This window comes from Thamnophis sirtalis, unplaced genomic scaffold (assembly GCF_051295495.1).
Source record: "Thamnophis sirtalis isolate CommonGarterSnake01/CBP01778 unplaced genomic scaffold, rThaSir2_p1.2 scaffold_2, whole genome shotgun sequence".
Classification (NCBI taxonomy): domain Eukaryota; kingdom Metazoa; phylum Chordata; class Lepidosauria; order Squamata; family Natricidae; genus Thamnophis; species Thamnophis sirtalis.
The window spans coordinates 132911160-132924680 of NW_028261382.1; the positions used below are offsets into that span (position 1 = coordinate 132911160).

The following is a 13521-nucleotide window of genomic DNA, read 5'->3' on the forward strand; positions in this document are numbered from 1 at the left end:
TGTAGATATGTACATAGTTTTCAGCCATGATCCAGGTGATTATAGCTATGTACCATGTGATAAACATAATTTCAAATTAAGTTATATTCTATATATCCTGTAATTGATAAGCTTTCCTTTGAAATGTTTAAGATTATTTAAAAATATGTTTAATCTTTGTATCTCACAGCCCTACTCTTAAGTTTCTCAATATATTTCACAAGGCTTGTTTCAAGTAAATGGGCAGAGAATTATGACTTCTTAGTTCTTAAATGTCATTTTCCAGTTCAATATTGATTGATTGATTATATGCCATCAAGTTGTTTTTAACTCTTAATGGCCACATATATTTTGTACATGACACTGTCCATTGTCCCTGTAATTGTGTCCCTCTCATTTGCTGGTAGTAGTTTCTTTTTCCTTCTAACTTTTCCAGCATTGTAGACTTTTTGAAAGCACTGTCTTTGCAATCTTATATATTACTTTGTACAAAATCTTACAAAGCAATATAATTTACAGTATTGAATTACCAAGTTTTTATATAGTAATAGAACCTAGATTTATATACCGCTTTAGAGAGATTTACAGCCCACTCTAAGCAGTTTACAGAGTCAGAATATTGCTCCCAACAATCTGGGTCCTCATTTTACTAATCTCGGAAGAATGGAAGGCTAAGTCAAACTTGAGCCAGTGAGATTCAAACTGCCAAACTTCTGGACTGCATTTTAACTACTGTGCCACCACGGCTCTTATATATAGGAGTTTATTTTATTGTTGTGTGCTGTTAAATATGAGATTCATCTGTGGGAAATATTTAGTAGAAAGTATAAATTATTATTTTCAGTGATGCCTATGGATAATAATTTTATCTAAGTCACACATCAAAAAGTACAATATTGACATTTCAACAATGTCAATATTAACTGTAAAAACTATCAAAAAAATCCATTATATAGAATGAAAGTTCAAATCCTTTTGTAGTTTGCCACTATTGAGGAAAATCTTGCTTTCATATTTACTGTGTTTGGCAAAGTTTATACCGATGGCAAAATGTATGCTTGAATTCCTTAAAATTATTTCTGTAGGTACATGCTTGTGATTGTCTGCAGGTGCTGTCTTAAAATACTTGCGTTTAAAAATGCAAAAGTTGGATCTTGTGGACTGCTGATGAATATATTTGAGTAAAAGTTTCAAATATTTATTTATTTCATTCATTATTTTTCTTTGACAAGGTACATACCAGGGACAATGGACAGGAGGGATGAGACACGGCTATGGCATGCGGCAAAGTGTTCCTTATGGCATGGCGACTGTGATCCGTTCGCCCCTCCGGACATCTCTAGCTTCACTCCGTAGCGAGCAGAGCAATGGCACTGTTCTACATGATATCACTGCAGACAGTCCCGCTGGAACTAGAGGAGGGTTTGTGTTGAATTTTCACAGTGATCCCGATAGTGTTGGTAGTAAGAAAAAAGGAGGCCTGTTCAGAAGAGGATCTCTTCTTGGTAGTATAAAACTTAGAAAATCTGAATCGAAATCATCAATATCTAGCAAACGTAGCTCTGTCAGGAGTGATGCCGCCATGAGCAGGATTAGTTCTAGTGATGCCAATTCTACCATTAGTTTTGGAGATATGGACTGTGATTATTCTCCAGTAGAAGACCACGTTGATGCTACCACCACAGAAACCTATATGGGTGAATGGAAGAATGACAAGCGTAATGGCTTTGGTATTAGTGAGCGTTCAAATGGTATGAAATATGAAGGCGAGTGGCTAAACAACAAGAGACATGGGTATGGATGTACTATGCTTCCAGATGGCACCAAGGAAGAGGGAAAGTATAAAAACAATGTTTTGGTCCGTGGAATAAGGAAGCAGCTTATACCAATAAGGAACACAAAAACTAAAGAAAAGGTGGAGAGAGCACTTGAAGGTGCCCAGCGAGCAGCTGCCATGGCTAGAACTAAAGTGGAAATTGCAGCTTCCAGGTAGGTTCATTCTTGGCTTGAATGACACAGACTAGAAAGATCTTCATAGCTAGGAATTATAGCTGATGCTTTTTTGTGTGTGGAACCTATTTGATTCAATCAAAATGGATATCAAAGTAAGAAGGAAAGGGGGTCAAAATGTTTAAGCTGTACAATCATGCTGAAATGAGGTTGCACAATATTGACAGCATTGATTGTTGACACTCTAGAATATATACATCTATTTAGAAACTAAGTCATGTGCATTTTTCTCCCGCACTGGTTCTTGGCATAATTTCTTTTTCTGAATAAACCTGCATTTGACACTGAAGATAAAGGGGGTATCTGATAACTTGATTAAAGTTTTTTTTTTTGTCTCTTGAACATTCTCTTAAGCTTCCCTAGCCTGTGTTCTTTGAAGGATTCTGAAGATTGGTGTGAATTAGACTTATTTAAGGGATTATGTGGGATGTACTGGTTATGCTGAAATCAAAGAATACTTTTTTTGACAACCATGTAATTTGTCATATGAACAACTTGGATACTTAAGTGAAGCATTTTTAATCTTATACTTTTGTCAATAATTGTGTTGAAAAGAAGATACAAAGGCAAAGGCAAAGATTTAAATTCAGATTTAATTACACTTGGGGTCCTTAAAATCAGTGGAATGGCCTAGTCCCATGGTGGCAATCCTATGGTAGGCGTGCCGAAAGCAGCACATAGAGCCATGTTACCCTTGCTGGCTCCTCATCTGCATTCCGGTACACGCATGCACGCCAGCCAGTTGGCCGGCTCATACACGGGGGCGCTGAAACCAGGAAGAGCAGCGTTTCGGCATGCATGTGCATGACAGCTGTTCATTGGGCCCGCACCTGAGCCAAAAAAAGAATGTTCGGGTGGTTCGGCGTGCCATTTCTGGCACGCAGATTGACACATGGTGACAGAAAACATTAACCATCAGTGGCCTAGTCTTTTTAAAGCTTCTTGAGTATTTTCTCGTAGCTCATATTGGTCAATTCACAGTTTTTGTATAATTGCTACTTTGATGTGCTAAATGTATTTTTTTCCTCAATATCTTCTCTTGCAGGGTAACTTTTGTATTATGTTAGCATGAATGTAAAACCTATTAATGGGAAGGTAAACCTTTCAAATAGGTTTGGGAAACTGTGACTTGTTGTTCAGATGTAAAATAATTATTTGGTGAATTATGGAGACAAATTCAGGAAAACCAGTATGGGCACTTGTAATCTTGGCAAAAAACATTCTGCAGTGTAAAATGTAGTAATATGTTTATGGTACCTATGTAAAATCATTTTGTGCAACTTACCTCTGACATTTGGATTAAATAAACCCTATTGGCCATACTTTTTAAGTGTGGCTTCACTGTACATGTAGCAGGTTTGAATCAGGAAGATTCCTATTTAAATGAGAGGATTTAGCACAGGTATAAGTAAATTTGTCTTGTAAAAACCAGCTTTAAATTTGCATCTAGAGATTGAATGTACATGGTTATATAAATACTGTTGCACAATATAATATAAGTCTAACTGCTATTGCTATTGCTATAATAGCTTGACTTTATAAAGAAGTGCTTGGTAACATTACTTGCTCGCACAGGATTGCATAGCTTAAGGGACCTTCACACAGTTTCATGTTGTGTACCTTTAGGGAATTAGAAGGCTCTTCACTCAATCACTCATTCTTTGATCATCTCCTGAGTGGATTACTATAATGCATTCTACATGGGGCTGTCCTTGAAGAACATCAAGAAGCTTTAATTGATCCAGAATGCACAGCATTGGCAATTTTGTGGATGTTTCGCTTTGATCAGGTTACACCTTCTGTTGCATAAGTTCCACTGACTTCAAGTTTTTTTCCAGATTCAATTCAAGGTGCTAGTTATAACCTGCATGGTGTGGAATCAAGGTGTTTGAGGGATTGCCTTAATCCAGTTTTTTCTACCTGACATTGGGTCAGGATCAAGCCCATGCTAGGATATAGTGTGTTTTATTACTCAGCTAGGAATGGTGTTTCCTGATTTTGTTAATTTAGCCAGGTATTTATATTGCATTTTAATTCTTGTTAGCCACCAGGAATTGCATTGGTGTCCATATAAATTGATATATAAAATAAAGTTAAAATTAATTAATTAATTAAAAATAAATAATGTGATGTGTTCAAGAATTATGTTATCTTTATTAGATGACAAATTAATTGTGCACCCTTTTTTCCTGACCAAGTGTAGTGTGTGAGCTTGTATTTGGAAATTAAAAAAAATACATTTATGTTGTTAATTTTTAAATACTCTTAATTATCAGTTGGTAAGTGAAAGTCAGTTTCCTATGCAATTTGCTGGATCACTTCTAACCTAGAAATATATTCAAAGCCTCAATCTTTTTCAATCATACTTCCTGGCCTCTTTTAAAAAACCCAAAAGGTGTCAAAATGAAACCAGTAGCTTCCCTCTGAAAAGCATGTTTCATCATGTGAATGATTGTACTCAGTGAGGCAGGTTTAATTCATCTGTGCAAAGCACAGTGTTACATTTGATCTTCAGTCACCAGAAAAATGTGGTCTGAGAGACACTCTGCTCTTTTTTCTTTGTTGGCCAGCCGAACATTATGAGCAAATAGTCTTCAGCGATTTGGTTGCTGGACGAGGGGGAGGCAATTTGCTGCCATTCATAGCATGAAATCAAGCACTATATGATCTTTTGCCTGGTGGGGATCATATTACTGGTTTCCTGCCACAAATGGCATCAGGATATCAGCACTCTACAGTAGACATTGGAAAGAAAGGAATTGAATTATATATCAGTGAAGAAGTGTTACGTCTGAACATTTACAACACCTGATAACCAACCTGGTATCTATGTCGGGTCTCCAACCGTGGCAACTTTAAGACCTGTGGACTTCAACTCCCAGAATTCCTCAACCAGCAAAGTTGGCTGAGGAATTCTGGGACTTGAAGTCCACAAGTCTTAAAGTTGCCAAGGTTGGAGACCCCTGATCTATATGGCTCTCAGAAGTGAAAATGCCCCTCCTCATGTTCCAAATGAAAAGATTTTAAGAAATTCCATTTTAAGAAACAGATACAGGTAATCCTCGACTTACAGCAGTTCATTTAGTGGCCATTCAAAGTTACAATGGCTCTGAAAAAAGCGACTTATGACCATTTTTCATACTTACAACCATTTGCAGCATCCCTATGGTTACATGATCAACATTCAGAAGCTTGGCAACAGGCTCATATATATGACGGTTGCAGTGTTCTGGGGTCTGGTGATCACCTTTTGCAATCTTCTGGCAAGTAAAGTCCATGAGGAATCCAGATTGCCTTAACAACCATGTTACTAACTGAACTAATGTAATGATTCACTTAACCGCAGTGGCAAGAAAAGTCGTAAAATCAGGTGAACTCACTTAACATACATTTTGGGCTCAATTGTGGTCGTAACTCAAGGACTATCTATTGAGAAATATTGCAAGAAGCAATAAGTATTAACAAACTCTATAATGCTACTATAATGGGACACAGTGGCTCAGGGGCTAAGACGCTGAGCTTGTCAATCAGAAAGTTCAGCAGTTTGGTGGTTCGAATCCCTAGCATCACGTAACGGAGTGAGCTCCCATTACTTATCCCAGCTTCTGCCAACCTAGCAGTTTGAAAGCATGTAAAAATGCAAGTTAAAAAATAGGGACCACCTTTGGTGGGAAGGTAACAGCGTTCCATACGCCTTTGGCATTTAGTCATGCCGGTCACATGACCATGGAGACATCTTCAGACAGCGCTGGCTCTTCGGGTTTGAAACATAGATGAGCACTGCCCCCTAAAGTCGGGAACAATTAGCACATATGTGCAAGGGGAACATTTACCTTATAATGCTACTGTATGAAAACCAACAAAAACCTAATAGACTATGGGAACATTTTGGTTGATCTGGAAAAATATGTAGGATTGACCTGATTTGAATGTGGATGTTAGACTGTGCCAGAAAACCAGTTTGGTTGGCTAGACAGGGAAGTCAATACATTCTGGAAGAAGATTGCAACATACCATTTCCATATTATTCTCATGTTCAACATCTAGGCAAATATAATGAGTTAAACAGAAATAGAATGAATAAAAATGACTGAACTCAGTGTAGATTAAACATTGTTGTGTCTACCAATTGTGAATCTCAGTTTTTTTATATACCAATTTCAAGTGGGAAATAAGGAGTGGATGAAATAGAAATAATTTCCCCCCACTGGATTTTGAACTGGATTTTTAAATGGGCAAACATAAATCAGATACATGAATAAGCTCTCCTTTTTCTGACTCCCAGATCAATTTGAATAATTCTTAATGTGGAACATAAAGACCAAAAGGAGTAAATCAACCAGTCAATTTAAAAAGCAGAAACTAAAAGAGTAGATATAAAATTAATTAGGAAACCGTATGAAATTAATTTGAAGGCGACAATTAAAAAAAAGATTAAGATGACATAAGAATTGTGCAGCCCTTTGTCTGGCATCAAAGGAACAACAAAATAAACACAAGATGAAATTTGCTCGGGAGCAGAGCCTAAAACTGGAATCCAAAACATCTTTTAAAGTTTTGGCTTTCATTCTAAAATGAATCAAGAAAAGACAGTGACTTTTAAATGTATCAGGTCTGCGCCATACTTTGGAATTCCCTTTCAAAAGAAGCAAAGTCTTTCCTGTTTTTATAGAAGGTTTTTAAAAAAAATCTATCGTCTTCTAACACAGTAGTTTGTACTGTATATGGAAGTAGCATTTTTCTTTTGTGTCCTAATGGCAGTGAATTAGTAACTAAGCAGTGCAGAAGCTGCTAGTTACAGAGGCCATTTGCTAAGACATTTGTCGGTTTCAACACTTCATGCCAAGACCTTTTCTCAAGGAATTTTGGATGGTCAGCTCTTCATGTACATCTGCTTGCCACACAGATCAGCCCCGACATGCCTGCCTTTAAAGTGGATGCTGCAAGTGCTTGCTTATATTACTGGCACTGTATTAATAGAGCCTAAATCACACTGAGAACTATTGCATATAGATAGCAAACCCAGATTTTCTTTAAACAAAAGCTTATCTGAAAAAGAACATGAGAAGCAGAAAAGCAAAGGTGTGAAAAGAGTTTCTTAATTTTTGTCTGCTGGTTTTCTACTTTAATTTGACCCACTCTAGCTTCCTCACAAGTTTTGTACTTGCTGCATATGCACATTTGCCTGGTGGGAACAAGTCACTCATTCACTGCTAATCTGGCTGCACTAGATAAAGACACACCAGACTTGTGTATATGGTGTGACTAGATATCCATGTTTGACTGTAGGTTAAAGTAGGACCAATGTTTATACTAGCTAGAGAAAGAAGACATGACTTACAAAACCCAGTTATGATCATAAATTCAGTGGCAACTAGAGATTTGCAGAAACTAGCTTTGTGAGAAAAGAAGAAGGAGCCTTAAAATGTGTCCTTCAAGATTAGTTTCTGTGAATTGTACAGTTTCAGTGGAATTGGAGGACAATATGAATCTTAAAGTAGCTTGGGAAACAATATTTTCATATGCCTCCTATATAAGTCAGATGGTACAAGATTATGATACTTTATAATTGGCATGTTATATCATCAATACTTAGGGTAAAATTAATTTATGATGGACCATATAACTGGCTTAAGTGAAGATGCCCACGCTTTTAAAGAAGCATTCACAAAAATAAAATGAGTCACAACCATTTCTGTCCTTTTTAGTAGAAACTATACATTTCTTAATTAGCCTTTTTAGCGTGTCTCCACAAAACTACATCCTCCTCCAACAACTTTAACACTGAATAAGTAATAGACAAAGGAGACAGTTTCAGAAGAGTATTATTTCCAAGTGTTGGACATGCAAGTTAATATTATCTCATGTTTTTGAACAGAGTACTCAGATTAAAACTCATAAGGGATGCATGACAATTGCTATATTTTGTTAGCCCAGAGGCTGCAAAAATAATGCGCTAACAAGAAAGTCCCTAATTTCTTAATACTTATCAGAAAAAAAAAATCACTTAAAATTGTACATACACTTCTGTTTGATAGGTTTTTTGTATTATTGTTGATGAATGCTTACAGCAATCATTTAGTGACCTTTCAAAGTTACAACGGCAATGAAAAAAGTTACTATGACCGTCTTTCACAGTTACAACCTTTTCAGCATCCTTATGATCATGCAATCAAAGTCTAGATGCTTGGCAACTAGTTTCTATTTATGACCGTTGCTGTGTCCCACGGTCATGTCATACCGCTCTTGCATCCTTCTGATAAGAAAAGTCAGTGGAAAGACAGATTTAATTAGCAATGAGGTTACTTACTTATCAACTGCAGTGAGTCACTTAACAACTGAGGCAAGAAAGGTTGTAAAATAGGGCAAAATTCATTTAACAAATATTTCATTTAACAACAAAATTTTGGGCTCAATTGTGGTCATATGTCAAGGACTACCTGTAACTTGTTGTGCATCAAAGTGGTGTCTATATCTTTCTGAAAGTGAGATTAATATCAGCTGAGGAAATGAAGTTGCAATTCTGGTTGATCCTGCTTGCTCTCTTGGTATTCAACAAATGCAAGAGGAGTGCAATAGTGTAACATAATGAAACATACTTAATCTAATCAGCCATTGTGAGGATAGGCGAGTTCTAGTAACACTGGAGTTGGGTATGTAGTAGAACCAGGGGTGTCAAAGTCGCTTGGTCACGGCATTGTCACATGATGTATCATGACTTTTTTTCACTTCGCTAAACCGGGCGTGGGTGTGGCCAGCACGTGATGCATCCAATCCGCGGGCCAGGAGTTTGACACCCCTATAGTAGACCATTTATGAAGAAAGAGTGACTAGAAGCACCAAAGATGCCTTCCAACCCTAGTCTAGTCTATGCCAGGTGCAGTCACTGCATTATCCTCCTCCCAATGAAGTGCCTCTCCTCCACCTGTTTTTTTTTTCTTGGTTCCAGGATAGTCTAAAAGACTATATCTTGTAACAATCAGATAATTTAGTGATTATAAGGATTTGTGATTTTTTTTAAAAATAAAATGGCAAAAAGCACATAGGAGACAGGTGGATAAAGAAGAAAAAATGGAACAATCCAGAAAAGGAAAAGTGAATAAGAGAAGATTTTGAATATCACATAACTGGTACCAGAATTGATCGCACAATCAGTGTTGTGGGCAGTCTCATAGTTATCATGGACATTATTTTGTCATTAATAAGACAGATGAGCTATGAAACAAATTCACTTTGCAATTTTGCATAATTTATTTTCAAATTACTTGTAGGACAAATATTTGGACAGCAAAAATATAAATGGACTTTTATATCTTTTTATTATATGGAATTTTACAATCCATACATAGTAGCACTAGCCAAGCTGCTCATGCTAACTATCTCTATATATTTATTTTAGTGATTTCTGCAAGGGAAAATATCACTTGCTGTCTTTTCGGGGATTTAAAAAGTTTTTGATTATTTATAGGAGTTAGTTGTGAACAAATTTCAGCATCCTCCACCATTTTGTTTGAGATCCTATTTCATGCTCTTCCTTCAATGACTGTTAGTAGTTCACTCTGCTGAATGATGTGATTCTACGCGTAGAGTAGAGCAAACAACTTTCCACTATGGATTAAGCTGGCAAGATAGTTTTATTTGACGCAAGAAACTAAACTGGTTACTTTTTCAAGAGTAGAGCCAAACAAATGATTAAAATGCTTTACTTATTATAGTTGCAGTATGAACATTATGCAGAGGAATAGCATTCAACTAGTGCTGATGTTATTAATACAGTTTTGCCTGATTTTGTAAACCACATTAGCGCATTTAACACAGTGCATCTAGGACAATGTCAAGAACAAGCAAAACATGTAAAAAATCCAGTTCTTGAATGATCTATAAACAAAGTCATGAAAGATTTGTCAATTTATACCAATGGATTTGTGGAATTAAATAGTTAAAATAATAGAATTCTATTCAAATTCTAGCATTGTTATAGTACAATTAGTGGATATATTTTTAGTGTGACTAGTAGTCACATATCTCAGAAATTTGACTCTATATTGTACTTAATGTATTCACATTTTAGCAATAGGACAGACTATAATTTTTATAATGTTTTTCAAGAACTCTCAGCTCTGCTTTTTATTACCTTGTGCAAAATAACATTATCAAACCATTAGTCTTAATGGTTTAAGATTTCAGTGGTTTTTCTAGTAATGTCTTTAGACAAACAGAACTCATTATTTATTATTTGCTTTTTTCTCTTTGCTTTCCAACTACATAAATTTCAGAGATATAATGGGATTATTATACTTACATGTGTTAAAACAGTTCTTAATCTCCACTCTGAAAGTCAGTTTAAAGTTTTGAAATTTCAAGATTATGTTAAGGGATAGCCATATGCATGTTGGTCTCTTAACACTTGGTAGTGTAAGTGTTTATTTTCTTTCTGGTGTTTCTTCCATCCAAAGCTACAACATTGTGTGTCATATATTTTTGCAAGGGTGTGCGGCAGCTGAAATTCAGTTCCCAAAAAGTGCTGCAGAGCAAGATGGGCATAAATTAATACCTGCCTGTAAGTCTTTAAAAATGGTGGGACTTTTCGTAGGATCCACAATCACAAAAGAGTTGGAATTACACAGTACAGTAGCTATTTGAAGAAGGAGCAAAGATTGGAGAAGAATGGAATGGATTGTCTTAAGAAAAAATGTAACTGCATGGCACCATAAATAGGAACATTCTATATTGTAATATTTGATGACAAGTCCCTGCTGCTTTTGAGTCACTCAAATTACTTTTGTGCAGGTATGATCAAATTTAAATAATCAAAATGAAAGACAGTTTTTCACTCACAAGCATGAAGTTAATTAGCATATTACTCTAAACTTCTTTATTCAACCTTCTGGGGGTTTAATATTACATTATGCCAAAGTTTTCCATGTGATTAGTTTGTGGTGACTCACTTATAAATGAAATTTAGCACTGCAGTAAAAAGAGTTAAATATGCATGGATTTGATGGAGAAATGATGAAAGCAATTGTCCAATATAGCAATATTTTGGCTATCCAAGAATTATTTAGATTCTAGTCACAAGTCTTCTGGATTTTTGTGAACTATCCTTTAAGATGCAGAATCTGTGAATGCCATAACCAGGTAGAACACAGGAAAAAGATTGGATGTCACATTCCCTATTTAATGTTAAGCAGTGAATTAATTGTTATAAAATAACTTAAAATAAATTATAAACAACATCCCTTCATACTGTGGATTTAGCTATATCCAGTACTTGTCTTTCTAGCTCTAAATATGTTGACAACCTGTTTCTCTCCCATTTGCTAGATTGGCATTCTGAGCTCTTGTCTGTTTTCACAAAACCACCTCTCCTCAATTCCTTCCTCACTCTGCAGTATAGAATGAAAAGAGGTATCCTGCTGGCTATGCTTTGATTGACAGTCCTCATACAGCCAGTTGGCATAGGACCCAGTCTGAACTATGTCCAGATTTACTTATTTTGATAATTTCCATCCTAAGCACTCATGATCGCTAACAAAAATTAAAAGATTTCTTTTTTTAAATGAAAGTACAGGTTAAAATTAATTCAAAAAACAAAACCTAAATCAGAGGTGGGTTGCTACCGGTTTGCACCGGTTTGGGTGAATTGATAGTGGAAATTGTGACTGGATCGCCAAATCTGTAGGGATGGCAGGCTCTCCACGCCCCCAAACCAGTTCCTCGGCTGCTGCTACATGTTTATTTTTTGATATTTTTAATGTTCTGTGCATGCACAGACCTATTTACAGATAACTGCGCACACGTGCGGAGCGCACATCAGACGTACATACAAATTGCACATGCACCGAACCGGCAGTAATGCTGGCAGGAATCCACCCCTGCCCTAAATGGTTTAATATTTAAAGGCCAGACAAAAAAAAATGCAACCTTAAATATTTTCTAAAGTTTCAGGGCAAATCTGGTTCCTGGGGAATTGCCTCTGTATGAATTTACCTTGAAGAACTTTCACCTTGAGTTCATCAACTCCTTCCGTTGATTCAGGGATTGGAGCAATATGAAACAATAAAGTACCAATAGGAGAGATAATACATCTATAAGGTGACCAGATTTTCAGATTGGTAAAGAGGAACACCTTTGACGGGGGTGGGGGGGTGGCGCTTGATTAAAATTTTTAGATGGAGCAACAAAAATTTTCATACAACGCAAAAATAGTATTGTAATATTTTTTTTATTTCAACATAACTACAATTTACATATATAAATTGTAACTGTTGCCAAACATCAAAATTTTGATCACGTGACCATGAAGATGCTGCAACAGTCGCTAAGTGTGAAAATGGTCGCTAAGTGTGAAAAATGGTCATCAGTCACTTTTTTCAATCCCATTGTAACTGGTCACTATACCACCTTTCTTGCCACAGTTCTTAAGTGAATAACTGCAGCTGATAAGTTAGTAACATAAGTGAATTTGGTTTCCCCATTTGACTTTGTCAAAAGGCGATTACATGACCCCAGGACACTGAAATCATCATAAATACGAATCTGTTGCCAAACATCAAAAATTTTGATCGTGTGACCATGAGGATGCTGCAACGGTCACTACATGGCCTATGACCCGGATATCTGAGAGACCGTCTTCTGCCGCACACCTCCCAACGACCGATAAGATTGCACAGGGTGGGCCTTCTCCATGTGCCATCAGCCAGACAATGTCAGCTGGCAGCTCCCCGGAGGAGAGCCTTCTCTGTAGCTGTTCTGACCCTATGGAATGAACTACCCCCAGAGATCCGGACCCTACCCACTCTCATGGCCTTCTGAAAGGCTACTAAAACCTGGCTATTCCGGCAGGCCTGGGGCTGTTGACCTCTTGACTGAGGTCCAGCCCCGATTAGACTGGGTGCATGATGTGTTTCTTTTAATCTGTTTCCTCTGCTTGTTTTTAAATTTTCTTAAAATCTATTTTTTGTAAGCCGCCTGGAATCCTTCAGGATTGGGCGGCCTATAAATTTAATATATCCAATCCAATCCAAGTATGAAAATGGTTGCTAAGTGTGAAAAATGGTAATCAGTCACTTTTTTCAATGCCATTGTAACTTTGGTCACTATACCACGTTTCTTGCCACAGTTCTTAAGTGAATAACTGCAGCTGATAAGTTAGTAACATAAGTGAATCTGGTTTCCACATTTGACTTTGTCAAAAGGTCACAAAAGACGATTACATGACCCCAGGACACTGAAACTATCATAAATACGAATCTGTTGCCAAACATCAAAATTTTGATCCCATGATCATAAGGATGCTGCAATGGTCACTAAGTGTGAAAATGGTCGCTAAGTGTGAAAACGGTCATCAGTCACTTTTTTCAATGCCATTGTAACTTTGGTCACTATACCACCTTTCTTGCCACAGTTCTTAAGTGAATAACTGCAGCTGGTATTTTGTATTTTGGATAGAATCTTTTTTTAAATAGTCTAAGACAGTTTAAAAAAAGAATCCACACAGAATAAAACTATTTAAAAAAATCCTATGCACAA

The 13521-nt window shown here is 36.6% G+C and overlaps 2 protein-coding genes across 3 annotated transcripts in view; one reads left to right on the forward strand and one right to left on the reverse strand.

Moving 5' to 3' along the window:
- The window catches only part of GDAP1 (ganglioside induced differentiation associated protein 1), a 357570-nt gene that overhangs the window by 33267 nt on the left and 310782 nt on the right, over positions 1-13521 (reverse strand). The window lies entirely within an intron of this gene.
- JPH1 (junctophilin 1) overlaps positions 1-13521 on the forward strand; it is a 56530-nt gene that overhangs the window by 3228 nt on the left and 39781 nt on the right. For both annotated transcript variants that reach the window (XM_087706938.1, XM_014053128.2), the window contains exon 2: positions 1212-1968. In XM_087706938.1, the coding sequence (XP_087563064.1) occupies positions 1212-1968 (757 nt within the window). The remainder of the gene's footprint in view (positions 1-1211; positions 1969-13521) is intronic.